Source organism: Oratosquilla oratoria, chromosome 44 (genome assembly GCF_046742065.1).
Source record: "Oratosquilla oratoria isolate Oo_2021 chromosome 44, ASM4674206v1, whole genome shotgun sequence".
Taxonomy (NCBI): domain Eukaryota; kingdom Metazoa; phylum Arthropoda; class Malacostraca; order Stomatopoda; family Squillidae; genus Oratosquilla; species Oratosquilla oratoria.
Window position 1 is genome coordinate 9549709 of NC_134820.1, and position 14792 is coordinate 9564500.

The 14792-nt window shown below is 39.2% G+C and overlaps 1 protein-coding gene across 9 annotated transcripts in view; it reads left to right on the top strand.

The window, feature by feature from the left end:
• Positions 1 to 14792, top strand: part of LOC143022159 (uncharacterized) — a 242939-nt gene that overhangs the window by 149190 nt on the left and 78957 nt on the right. For all 9 annotated transcript variants that reach the window (XM_076180232.1, XM_076180229.1, XM_076180227.1 and 6 more), the window contains one exon: positions 13858 to 13999. In XM_076180232.1, coding sequence (XP_076036347.1) covers positions 13858 to 13999 — 142 coding nt within the window. The remainder of the gene's footprint in view (positions 1 to 13857; positions 14000 to 14792) is intronic.

A 14792-nucleotide genomic window follows, 5' to 3' on the forward strand; every position in this document is an offset into this window, starting at 1 on the left:
CCTTAATCCCTCTATGCACTCATTTAAATCTATCCAAAAAGCCTCCCTTCTACACTCTTCTCACTACCAGGCCCATATGCACTTACAAAAACCCACATCTCCTTTCCCAGTTTCACCTTCATCCACATTATCCTTGAGGAAACCTCCTTCCACTCCACTACATGTTTACCTATCTCTTCACTTACTAGTATAGCCACCCCTTCTCTCCCTCTCCCTCTCTTCACTCCTGAACACGTAATTACACTCCCAAACTCACACTCGCACTTCCCTCTCAACTTAGTTTCACTCAAAGCCAACACATCCATCTTTCTTCTCACAAACATACTACCTATCTCTTCCCTTTTACTCTCATCTGTACCACATCCATGCACATTAAAAGACCCAAACCTTAGGGTACTGGTTGGAAAACTCCCAGACCCTCTTATGCCTTTGCTTTTTTTTAGGAAGGTCCCCTTTGGGGCTACAGGGAGAAGGATGCCTGGTCCCAATCCCCTTCCCGTTTTTATCTCCTCTTACAATCCAAGTGGGAATACTTGGTGGCAGTATTCTTTTCCCCCCACCACAGGATAGGTGAAACAAGGAAATGAAATTCAGAGTATGGTACAGGACAGCAACAAGGGGTTGGGGGACAGCATAACGGAGGGACAGTACCAGTATGATAAAAGTTTCATCATTTCTCTGTGAGCAGAGTCCTCCTCCATCACAGACAAAAGGGTGTGTGGCTCTGGTCCTTAGGGGTGCCCCATATAGACCCTAAAGTATCAACTGCATGCATGTTACTTTTCCATAACAACATGCAGCCAATACCCCAGACGGGGAAATACATCACATATACCAAGGCTTTTTCCCCCTTACAAGGGAGGTAGCCAAAAAGGAAAAGGCATAAAATCATTCCCACCCATTCCATCCCTGAATACACTCCACACCCCTCCACCCTCCCTCCCATCTTAGCACCTCCTGGATGACGGGTCATCCCTGCACCTTGTCCACTGCCCTTGGTCAGAAGCAGTGTCGCAAGACACAGCACATCCACAACAAGGCCGCTTCATTAAATTGGTGACCCCCCCTCTCCATCCCCCCATGCATAAAATGAGAGGACGGGGAGAAATCCCTTCGGGCTGCGTCAAAATTTGCTCACATATACTACCTCACCCCCCATCCCCCACCCATTCCACCTCATGCATCACATCATCCATATACTACCATTCAAATCATACAAAACAAAGCCCTAAAAACAATTACAGGCTGCACAAATACAACACCAACAGACCATTTACACCATGAAATAAAAGTTCTCAAAGTCAAGGACCACCTCGACATGAGAGGCACAAAAACACATTACACCTGCTACACTACATAGCAGAACACCCACACACACCAAGAAACATTAAAACAACACCCAAAGACCTTTATTACGCACAAATACTCTCTTCTCTTCCTCCACAGCCACCAAATACCAGCCTCCGGAAACATATTCATAATCATATCACTCACCGCTCCATTAACACACTGAAAGACAACACACTGCTGCATGCCAGACCCCCTGATATCCACCCTCCTGAATCCTCTCTCCCACGAAAGGACAGAGTCCACCTGGCCAGACTGCGGTGCGGCCACCACCCAGCACTTCTAAGCTACCAGAAGAGGCTGGATGACCGCATTGTGAACAGCTGCCCAGGATGTAACACTTCACCCCATACCATACAACACATAATGGAAGACTGCATTATACACAATCATGCACGCAAACAACACAACATACACTCTATAAAGGATTTGTGGGAAAACCCAGTTTCGGCTGTAGCATTCCTTGGGGAGACGGGACTGCTCGGACAGACAGTCTAGGGAACAACAACAACAACAACAACCATTCTCCATTCACCCCTGTCTTCTGTCCTCTCCCGTCCTTCCTCAACAGACTCGCCTCCTCCCCAAAGCCCCCTTCACCCCATCCATCCACCTCATCCTAGGACGTCCCCTCATGTTCACTCCCTCCACATCTGCCTTCCATACCTCTTTTACTAATCTTTCCTCACTCATTCTTTCCATGTGTCCAAACCATCCTAATACTCTTTCATCAACCCTATCTCCCAACTTCCTTTCCACCCTCGTTCTTCTCCTCACCTCCTCATTCCTCACTCTATCTAGCCTAGTAACCCCCATCATACTTCTCAGACACCTCATCTCAAACACATTCAAACTCCTTCTCTCTTCCTCTCTTATGTTCCATGTTTCTGCCCCATACAGTGCTGTTGGCACAATCACTCCTTCATACAGTCTCCTCTTAGCATCCATTCCCAAATGGCTATTCCTCATTACACTCTTTAATCCACCAAGGCATTTACTCGCTTCTCTCAATCTACATTCTACCTCCACCTTCACTCCACCTTTTCCTGCCACATCTGCACCCAAGTATCTAAAACTATCCACTTCCTCCAGTCGCTCTCCCTTAATGCTCACTTCCAGTCTACTGCCACTTTCACCCCTTGTACATCTCATCACCTTACTTTTACCCACATTTATCTTTAGCTTTCTTCTATCACATACTCTCCCAAACTCTGTCACCAACTTCCTCAGTCCCTCCTCCGATCCTACCACAAGCGCAGTGTCATCAGCAAACAACAGCTGGCTCACCTCCCACTTTTCTCCATTTTCTTTAACCATCTCCAATCCCTGACCCACTCCCCTTGCATTTACCTCTCAATAGATAAATGAAAATGTCTAGTGTTTTGATCTAGCCATATATATCAATGTTGACGGCATTTTGTGATAGGGGTAACATGCTTAATGTGGCACAACTAGGTAACAAGCTGAAAAGTTTGGGAACCACTGTCTTAAAGTAAACTGAGAAAGACTGTCTAAATGATGTGAAGAAACAGATTTCCATACAGATGCATTTATATGCAGAATAATTTAGAAGGTGATATAGCCCAAGCTGGAACGTGAATTAAAAACCAAGTATGATAGTTAGAAAATAAGGATATAGACCGAGCCAGGTATGATAAATTAAAGAGTAAGAGACAGGACCACATGAGTATTGTTCCTTTCCTGTATACCACAGTTAGGTAAATACGCACACACACTGGGTAGTGGGAGAAGGAAGAACAATAAATATGAAAGTGGCAATGGAAGGAAAAGGCCAAAAAGATTTTGCCCATAGCAAGGGTATGGGATGAAGATTACCAAGATATAATGTCAGACATAGGAACAAAGTTGAAGAAATGTCAAAAGGAGTGATGTGGCCCCAGTAGGTGACTTTAAATGTGAAGAGGTTAAATGGAAAGACTGGAAAGCAGGTGGAAGTGTAATAACATGCTACTAAACGAAGTAGTGGGCAATGTAATGACACAATGGCTCATAGAACCAACAGGGATGATGAGAGAGGAAGATACACATGCCAGACTGGATTTAATGTTGCTTAACCTCTTCAATCCAAGTCAAATTCTCATGTGCATCATCAGATGCCTGATGTACGATGATTCAGTGATGCATCACAATAATGATAAACACAGATAATGCATTCAAGCCAGTTCACAGAATTCAGGGGTAACTCAGCTACAGCTACAAAATTAATATAATCAGTATACAGTAGAACCTCTACTTACGATTGCCTAAACATACGAATTTTCCAACATATGATGTGAAATTCGATCCAGTATTTGACTCTACACCCGAAGTAATTTCCAGCATATGAAGTCATCGAAGGTTCACATATATACGGTGTCAAAGTTTCTCATAGCATCGCAGTTTCATGGTTAGCCCGCTAGACGGCAGTCAGTTCACAGCTCTCCTTCGTGTCGCGTGGTTCTCCTTGTTCTGATCGTAAATAACAGTGCTTAATACCTTCCTTTTTCACATTTCCTTTTTTATTTTATCATCATGGGTCCCATGAAGGCTAGTGCGAGTGGTAGCAGTGGTGAAAAAAGGAAGAAAGTAATGCTTTTCTTAGAAGTAAAGCAAGAAATCATAGAAAAGCATGAGAGCAGTGTTCGTATAAGTGATCCTTATAAATTATTTTTTTTACATCTCTCTTATATACAGTAATCATTTGTTTTATTGCTATGTGTAATTATCTGCAGTACAGTATTTATTAAGGAGTTATCATAGGTTTTTGGGCTGTGGGACGAATTAAACAAATTACAGTTTATTCTTATGGGAATATTTTATTTAACATACGACCATTTCATCATACGAAGTAGGTCCTGGAATGAATTAAATTCATATGTAGAGGTTCTACTGTACCAATGTATACTGGGTATACCTCATATACCCACTTTCCCCTCGTGACACATATGTAAGTGTCATCGGCTGACATTCTGAGGAGAGTCTTTGAGACTGATATCAGAACTGAAACTCGGTACCATTAACTTTTAACTTTAACATATCCATTTTTCTTACCTCTTTGAGTACATTCAATCAACCTACCATCCCCACAGATTAATTATTAATAAATCACATTACATAGAAATAGTCTCAGGTAAGAATGATGGGAAATGAATACTTTCTCATAATAAATTAAATGATGAATAAGTTGGAAGGAGAAGGAGGAAGAGGAGGAGGGAAGGAGTCAGCATTTACCATCCCTCCCTCCCTCCCTTGCGCCATGAGTATCATGATGCAAAATATTTAGAAAAATACTTTACTTTTGTTTTTTTATGGGTTTCTATGTGAAATATGAATGCACCATTGTGTTCAGTTGTTTATATAGGAGGACAAATGTTTAATTCTACATTTGTTATCATAATTGCTGTAAACATTGATTGTAAATGAAGATGTTTATAAACCAATGACTTAATTTCTTTGACTTCAACACCACATAAGTACTTAGTTTTTTACCCAATTGAGTTAAAAAAAAAAAAATTTTGGTTGTAGAGTGACTGCTCTTTCTAATAATTGAAACCAAATTGCCCTATCTTGTGAACAAAGTGGAGAAATATCATATTTTCTGAAGAAGGTGAGGAATTTGCATGTTTCTGGTACCCATGTGGAGCAGGAGTTTGCACGACTACCAACAATACCGAGCTGCATGGTGGAACGTAATTTCTTATTGGAATGGAGTAGAGTGTACTCCAAGAGATGAATATTTGGGTGGAGTGTGTTGGATTAGATTTAGAGAAAGTTATTAGTAAGGTCTATCTCACCCTCATCTCCCCACCCTTGGCCTGCATCATTGCCCTCACCTCTACCCTTGCCCTCCCCTCTATCCCCACCCTCCTCTCATCCACTCCCTCACTCCTAATCTTCATCATAATCCTCCCCCACCTGTACCAGTTGTAGTGGGAAGCACTAAGAAAATGACTGTGATGAGTGAGGAAAATGGAGGAGAAATAAGGGAAGATGAAGTGAAGACAGCTGTTAAAATGATGAGAGCAGGTAAGGCACCTGGGTCAGATGGATGCCATGCAGAATGTCTGAAAAAAGGAGGTACAGTGATGGTGGACTGGCTGGTGAGGTTATTTAACATTTGTTTAAGAGAGGATAGGTTGCTGGAGGAGTGCCTGTATAGTTCCACTTTACAAGGGAAAAGGGGACAAGTGTAAGTGTAATAGTTTCAGAGGGATCAGTTTGTTAAATGTAGTTGGGAAGGCTTATGGGAAGATCTTGATTGAGAGGAATAGGAGAGGAACAGGAGGACTAATTGGTAAGGAACAGTGTGGGTTTAGGACAAGTAGGGGTTGTGTAGATCAGATTTTTGTGGTAAGACGGATATGTGAGAAAGTTATAGGAAAAAGTAAGGATGTATTTTGGATTTTTATGGATCTGGAAAAGGCTTACGACAGGGTAGACAGGAATGCACTGTGGGAGGTATTGCAGATATCGCTTGTTTGCGAAAACGTCGTCATAACTCAAAAAACTGAATTTTTGAGTTATCTATACAGACATATTCATCTTCAAACACGGATTTTTTTGGTAACAGTGTCATATCTGTAGCTCAAAAATTGACCGCTAGGGAGTGCTAAATGTCCCAACGACATAACCTTACATGTTCCAACTTGTTCCAACAAATATTTTAGACTTAGTAAAGATTATAATTGTTTCAACTTCTATAAACTTTAGAGGCGTATTTGATGCTCCAAAAAATGTTCCACCTATGGTGTTTGAGGGCTTTTTATAATATTGAGAGCGTTTTGAAACTTTAAAATGCCTCTCCTGAAAAATTCGATATTTTGAGTTATGACGACGTTTTCGCAAACAAGCGATATATGAGATAGGAGGAAAGCTGTTAAGAGCAGTCAAGAGTTTTTACAAGAGTAGTAGAGCTTGTGTTAGGATTAGAAATAGAGAGAATGGTTTGAGGTTAAGGTAGGACTTCACCAGGGATGTGTTGTGTCACCCTGGCTGTTCAATTTATACATGGATGAGGTGGTGCAAGAGGTAAATGCAAAGGTAGTGGGTCAGGGATTGGAGATGGTTAAAGAAAAGGGAGAAAAGTGGGAGATAAGCCTGTTGTTGTTTTTACCTAGTTGTATTACACAGGAAGGGAGCCATGCTTGTGGTGACCCGTCTTTGTATCTTTCAGTATCAAGTTTTTTCTTAAAATCTTGAATAGTATTTGCACACACTGTTTCTATATCTAAGTTATTCCATATACTGTATCCACTCTGTGTGGGAAGCTATTCTTTTTCCGATATCTTCTATAGTTTTCCTTTTTGGGTTTCTTTTCATGACCTCTTGTTTTTCCATTGTCATTTTTTAGTAAAGCATACCTTTCAAGGATTTCCATTCCTTTACTGATTCTAAATATAGTCAGTAGATCACCTCTTTCTCTTCTCTGCTCTAGTGTTGGTAGTTCCAATTTCGATAATCTTTGTTCGTATGTTAATTTGGAAAGAGCTGGTGCCAACTTTGTTGTTGCTCTCTGTATTCTTTCTAGTTTCCTTATATTCTTTTTAGTACTGGGTGTCCATAGTGTCACTGCATATTCCAGTTTTGGTCTAATCAATGTAACTAATATTTTTTTAATAATTTCTTCATCCAAGTAGTCAAATGCCACTTTCATTGACCTTAATAGGTTGTAGGTTTCACCGACTATTTTGTTTATATGTTTATCCGGTGTCATGTCTTTGCTGATTATTACTCCAAGGTCCCTTTCCAAGTGCACTTTTTTTATTTCTTCTTCACCAATTTTGTAATTTTTTGAAATTCTGTTTTTGCTTTTTCCAAACTCCATTATGCTATACTTCTTGATATTGAGGTTCACCTCCCACTTTTGAGTCCATTTCCAGATTTTGTCCAGGTTTGATTGTAACGAATCACAGTCCTCTTCTGTTCTTACTTTCTTTAATATTTTTGCATCATCTGCAAAGAAATTCATATAACATTCAACTCCTTCATCCATGTCGTTTATGTATATGGCAAACATGATTGGAGTCAGCACTGACCCTTGTGGAACACCACTTATCATTTCTTCCCATTTCAAGTATTTGTCTCTAATTACCACCCACATTTTTCTCCCAGTCAGGAAATCTTCCATCCATTCTAATAGATTACCTGCAATGCCACCTATTGATTCTAATTTCCTTATAAATTTCTTGTGTGGTACTTTGTCAATTGTCTTTTGTAGGTCTAGATAGGCACAGTCTGCCCATCCATCTCTCTCATCTATTATATCTATTAGTCTCGAGTAGAAGCAGATTCGGTTTGTCGTACATGATCTTCCATGTCTAAATCCAAATTAGCTTGGGTTTAGTATAGATTTTTCTTCCAGATGTTTAACCCATCTACTTTTCATCACTTTTTCACATATTTTTGCTACTGTGCTTGTTAGGGAGACTGGTCTGTAGTTAGTTGGATTTTCCTTGTTTCCTTCTTTATACAGGTAAACGTCGACTTACGATGGCATTAGGTTTCGATAGAGCCATCGTAAGACGATCTCATCGTAAGTCGATCCCCACTCTGTTCCGTGGTCACTGTACCTAGCCTACCTGTATATTAACCACCAGAGATACTGAATATAGCCTATTAAACATGTACAGTAGTTTATTTAATTATTTTTATCCTTTTTACCATATTCAAACACTATAATATGTATTTTCAGTACGGAACTTAAATCTCGCGGGCAGCAGCCAATGCCAGCCGTACGACGTGACGTAATAATACTCGCATCATAAAATATAGTCACCGCTCATATCGATCGTTCGCTCTTTCACCCGCGAATTTTGAAAACCACAGAGAATGGGATTCAGGGCACATTTGAGAGAATGTAAAAACACAGGGGCGACTACAATAAATATAATCAAGACGCCGATATGGCAGCGTCGCGAATCCACTTGCTCCTCATGACGCCTACGTGTGCGGCACCGTATGGAAGGGGTTAAATTATCATATCGTCGTCGTCGTCGTCGTCATCGTAAAGTCGAACAATCGTAAGTCGCGGCCATCGTAAGTCGACGTTTACCTGTATATTGGTACAATGTTTGCATTTTTCCAGTCTTGTGGTACCTTTCCTTCTTTGAGCGAGCATTTGATTATAGTGTGTATTTTATCTGTTAGTTCCTCTACACATTCCTTCAGTATCCAGTTTGCAATTCCATCTGGACCATGCAATTTCCTAACATAAAGTTTTTTATTTGGTCACTGATTTCCTTCTTTGTTACAGTTATTCCCTTCATTGGGGGGGATTTCTGTCTATTCCCTCACAGTTAGGTGAGTTCTCAATTGTGAATACTAATTTGAAGTAGTTGCTCATAACTTCTGCCATTTCTTGTTCTTCTATGTATTCATGACTTCCATGGTGCGTCTTTTCTATTTCATGTTATTTTTCAGTTTACCATTCACATATCTATAAAATAGTTTCAGTTGTTCCTTGCATTTTTCTATTATTTCCTTTTCATGATTTCTCTTTTCCTCTCTGCGTATTTTTACATAATCGTTTCTTAGTTTGGTGCATGTTTGCCATTTGCTCTTTTTTTTCAGGCTTTGTCTCTTTTATCCTTGGCTTCACTCCATTTTTTGTTGTACCATTTCTTTATATTCTTTCTTTTGTGTGTGACATAGTTGATCATACCTCATTCTTTTAGTATATTCCATTTCTCTTACAGATTTTACGAAAGAATTTTTTAAGTTTCTTAAAATTTGTTTTGTTGTACATTGGTCTTCCTATTCTATGTTTCTCATTTCTTCTTAGGTCTATTTCCTCTTTTAGTTAAAATTCTATTAATACATGGTCACTCTTTCCTAATGGTGTTTTGTAATCAATTCTGTCTACAATTTCAGGTTCTGATGTAAGTATTAAATTCAGTCTTGAAGGTTCCTCATTGTTTCTGTATCTGTTATTTTCCTTTATCCATTGAGTCATTGTGTATTCAATGGTCATATTGAGTAGCATGCTGCCCCATATGTGCTCTCCACCCCTCTCTGTCATCTCTTCCCAACATATTTCTTTTGAGTTAAAATCACCCATAATTACTGAATTTCCTCTTTCAGTATATCAGATAGTTCATCTTTAGTATCTTATAGCAATTTGGCATAATCATGTTCTGTCCAGGCCTGTTTTAGGGGGCACATACACTACTACAAATTTTCTACTTTTCATGTTGTTGTTTTCTATTTTTATCATGATTGACTCTACATTGTTTTTTCCTTCTGTTAACTTTGTCACATTTAAGTCTTTCTTGGTCAGAAATAGTACTCCCCCTCCTTGTTTTTCCTTTCTATTCTTCATCCAGCAGTTGTATAGACCTTGTCCCACAGTGTTAGGTGGTAGATTACCTTTTAGTTTAGTTTCTACTATTCCCCCATTATTTTTTACATCATTTTTATTCATTCCAATCATGATTATTAATTTTAATTCTTTTTTCTTTTTTTCTTTTTTTGTTGTTTTTCTTTTTTGTGTTATATTTTCCAAAAAATATAATTCTTTTCGGTCTCTGTTCTTTTTTCATTTTTTTCATTCACTTCATTTCTAAGCTTTTCTTTTTCTTTTTCTTCTTCACTCATTTCTTTCTTAATCCATATGTTTTTGTGTTTTTCACTATTTGCTAGTTTTGCTGTTCTGGATAGTACTTCCTCTGCTATCATTTGTGACCTAAGTTTTACTTTTAATGGCCTATATTGTTTCTTTTGAGTATCTACCTATTCTATATGTTTCCTCAATTTCTTTATCGAGGGTTTGATCCTCCTCTTGAATCTCCTTCAGAATCTCATAAGTGATCTCTTTTTCCTCTCTTTCTCTCTGATACCTAGGAACAGCATGCTTTTCTTTAATACCGTAGATCACTATGCATCTTTTTTTGTCCACTGTATCCCTAACCAAATTTCCTTTCTCTTTAATCACTTGGATTACCATTTCCTTCGCATGTTCCTTAACTTGTTGTTCCTCTATTTCCTTAAAAGATCATTTTTGACTTTCCTGTTCCACCTTTCACTTTTTTATTTCTTGAAAGTCATTTTCTTTAATCTTTTCTTCCACTTTCTCAGTCACTTCCTTCATCTCTTTCTTTAATGCCTCATTCCTATTCATATCTTCATTTTTCAGTTTTATATTTTCTCCCTTTATCCTATTCAGTTCCATTTTCAATTCATCTATTTCCCTATTATTTTCTTCATTGGCTTTTCTTAATATAGCTACTTCCTTATATGTACTTTTGCATTCACTTTTTAGTTCAGTTATTTCATCTAACAATTAATTTATTTTTAAACCTAGGTTCTCTATCCGTGTCTAACCTTCTATATATATATTACTATTTTCTCTATTAAACCCCAAGAAGACACCTCTATCAAACCTTTGGTATGGCTTTGGGGTCTCATTCAGACACTTTTTTTTTTTTTTTTCAATTACACCAAGTGGGGACTGTTATTGTACTTACGTCAAGACATCACTTTGCAGTTTCCTTATCACTAAATTCTTCGTTTATTTCATCCATTGTCACTGATCGTGCAAATATAATAATTGAACTAAGATACAAAGACTATATTTTTGGTCATATTAACTACAATACTCCCTTCCTGTATGTAAGCAACCAGGCAGCTGTTGGTTGGTTCCAAAATCGTTCCAAAATCATTCGTCGTCAACTCACTTAAATAGCGGTTCGGAACATATTTTGGGACGTCCTTCGATCGCTGCTGTGTGTGTGTGTGTGTTTGCTGACAACACCGTGCTTGTAGCAGGATCAGAGGAGGGACTGAGGAAGTTAGTGACAGAGTTTGGGAAGGTGTGCGAATAAAGGAAGTTGAATATAGATGTGGGTAAAGTAAGGTGATGAGATGTACAAGGGAAGAATGTGGCAGCAGAATGAAAGTGAGTGTTAAGGGAGACAGACTGGAGGAAGTGGATAGTTTTAGATACTTAGGTGCAAATGTAGTGGGAAAGGGAAGAATGGAGGTAGAATGTAGATTGAGAGAAGCAATTAATTACCTTGGTGAATTAAAAAGTGTAATGAGAAAGACATTTGGGAATGGATGCTAAGAGGAGATTGTATGAAGGAGTGTTTGTGCCAACAGCACTGTATGGGGAAGAAACATGGAACATAAGAGAGGAAGAGGAGGAGTTTGAATGTGTTTGAGATGAGGTGCCTAAGAAGCATTATAGGAGTTACTAGGCTGAATAGAGTGAGAAATGAGGAGGTGAGGAGGAGAACAAGGGTGGAAAGGGAGTTGGAAGATAAAAGAGTATTGGGATGGTTTGGACACATGGAAAGAATGAGTGAAGAAAGACTAGTAAAAGAGGTGTAGAAGACGGAGGTAGAAGGAGTGAACATGAGGGGTCGACTTAGGATGAGATGGATGGATGGGGTAAAAAGGGCATTGGAAAAGAGGGGAATGTCAGTTGAGGAAGGATGGGAGAGGACAGAAAATAGGGGTGAATGGAGAATGGTTGTGTCTGGATGATGCTGTGATGCATGAGGTGGAGTGGGTAGGGGATGGGGGGTGAGAGAGTATGTGTGAAGGGACGGAGAGGGGGGGGAAGTTGCTGATTTAATGAAGCGGCCTTGCTGTGGATGTGCTGTGTCCTGCGACACTGCTTCTGACTCAAGGCAGTGGACAAGATACAGGGATGACCCATCATCCAGGATGTGCCAAGATGAGAGGGAAGGAAGAGGGTGGAGGGGAGTGGAGTATGTTAAGGATGGAATGGGTGGGAGTTGTTTTTTATGCCTTTGTTTTTTGGCTACCTCCCTAATAAGGGGAAAAAAAGCCCATTGTGTGTGTGTGTGTGTGTGTGTATATATATATATATATATATATATATATATATATATATAATATATATATATGTATGTATGTATGTTGAGATGTTCTGACAGGTTGACATAAGTGGAGTAGGAAACACAGGAGTCTTAGTATGAGTTTATTCCTGACTAAGACTCCTGTGTTTCCTACTTCACTTACATTTATGTATGTATGTATGTATGTATAATCTCTTTCTTTAGTTCCATGAATTCCCTATCCCATGAGTTTCTGTTAAAACTCATCTCCCTTTCTATGTCTATGATTTGACTCAGATTTCTTCTTTCTTACTTACCAAATCCAGAAAAAAGATTGTCAGTACTTAGAACATAAGAACATAAGAATAAAGGAGACTGCAAGAGACCATAAGGCCTACACTAGGCAGCTCCGTATCCATCACCACCTGTCGTCCCCATCCATAAAGTTCTCTAATCGTTTTTTAAAACAATTGATAGTTTCAGCACTTACTACATGGTTACTAAGTTTATTCCATTCATTGACCACCCTATTAGTAAACCAATTATTGCCTATTTCCTTCTTAACCCATTCAACTCCGATGACAAGATGTCTTGTCATTTGGTCAAATAAAACAAAAAATCATAAAACACCAAAATGTTTGATCAAACACCAGAAAAATATGACGTCAGTCCTCCTCGCTTTGCTCGCGAGCGAAGCGAGGAGAACTGACGTCATATTTTTCTGGTGTTTGATCAAACATTTTGGTGTTTTATGATTTTTTGTTTTATTTGACCAAATGACAAGACATCTTGTCATCGGAGTTGAATGGGTTAAATCTAAATTTGTTCAGTTTATACCCATTACTGCGAGTCCTGCTTGGCATCTCAAGGCCTCTGTTTACATTAAGTTTCAGTATATTGCTTCCAGAGGGATCTCCATTTATGTCAATGTTCGATTCACAGTTGTTGCCATTTTCACTTGATCCTTCTTGATTTCTTTGCATTTTCTCGCAATAGACATTACTAGCACTGCTCTAGATCATTTTGGGCAACCACAAGTGCTCCCCCTCCTACTCAATACAACCCAGGCCTCCTGCTCTCCTTGCACTATTGAGAATTTTCATCTTATTCGGTTTCCTACAGAGCTTTAGTTGACACTCTTGACTGCAGAGCTCTAGTTGATGCTGTTGTATTTTATGATGTATATTTTTTTATAATGTATTATGCATGGCTTTTTATTATACAGTAAAATTCTTTACATTATCCCAGAACAAGAGGGATAGGGTAACCAGGGAAAGAGGTAGAGGTGCACAGTTATAATACCTTGCCCTCAAACTCATATCTATGCATCTGAGAGAAACACTGAAGGTATGGGAGATCTTAGCAGCCAAAGAAGATGGACAATTTCAAGGGCAACTTTGGTGAATTTGGGTGTGCTATGGAGCCAGAAACATAATGTGTTTTTAACCCTTCACTTAGTCTAGCCTTTTGGATAACCTCAAACAATTGGCCCAATTTAGAGAAGGTTTACTGTATGATGATTATTAGGACTTTAATGTATCTTTATGATTGCAGGTGCCATGTGAGAACAATTGTAAAACTAAACAGTTTATCAAGATCTCACCATATAATGGGATTTCATTTTAATATTATTTGATGGTTAAATGATCAAGTCTAAAATTATATTATCATATGATGTTGTTAAAGATTTATATTTCACTTTCTCATCAAGCTTGGAAGAGCACCTAGCTACATTAGCTACTGTTGACCAGGTTCTATCAGACAAAGGTCCTTATGTGACTCCATTGAAGCTGGGTGACCATTCCTCCCCTTTTGATGGCCACGGAGAAAAAGAAAACTGGACTTCAGATCAAGTAGGTTTGTTTATGTGTATGTACCATTGGATTAGGAGAGGAACAGAGGGAGTAATTGGTGAAGAACAGTGTGGGTTTAGGACAGGTAGGGGTTGTGTAGATCTGATTTTTGTGGTAAGACAGATGTGTGAGAAAGCTATAGGAAAAGGTAAGGATGTTTTTTGGGCTTTTATTGATCTGGAAAGGGCTTATGATAGGGTAGACAAGAAGACACTGTGGGAGGTACTGCAGATATATGGGATAGGAGGAAAGCTGTTAAGAGCAGTCAAGAGTTTCTACGAGAGTAGTAGAGCTTGTGTTAGGATTAGAAATGGAGAGAGTGAATGGTTTGAGGTAAAGGTGGGACTTCGTCAGGGATGTGTTATGTCGCCCTGGCTGTTCAATCTTTACATGGATGGGGTGGTGCGAAAGGTGAATGCAAGGGTAGTGGGTCAGGGGTTGGAGATGATTAAAGAAAATGGAGAAAAGTGGGAGGTGAGCCAGTTGTTGTTTGCTGACGACACTGCGCTTGTAGCAGGATCAGAGGAGGGATTGAGGAAGTTAGTGACAGAGTTTGAGAAGGTGTGTGAAAGAAGGAAGCTGAAGATAAATGTGGGTAAAAGTAAGGTGATGAGATGTACAAGGGGAGAGAGTGACAGCAGGCTGGAAGTGAGCATAAAGGGTGAAAGACTGGAGGAAGTGGATAGTTTTAGATACTTGGGTGCGAATGTGGCAGGAAAGGGAGGAGTGGGGGTGGAGGTAGAATGTAGATTGAGAGAAGTAAGTAAATGCCTTTGTGGTTTTAAAAGTGTAA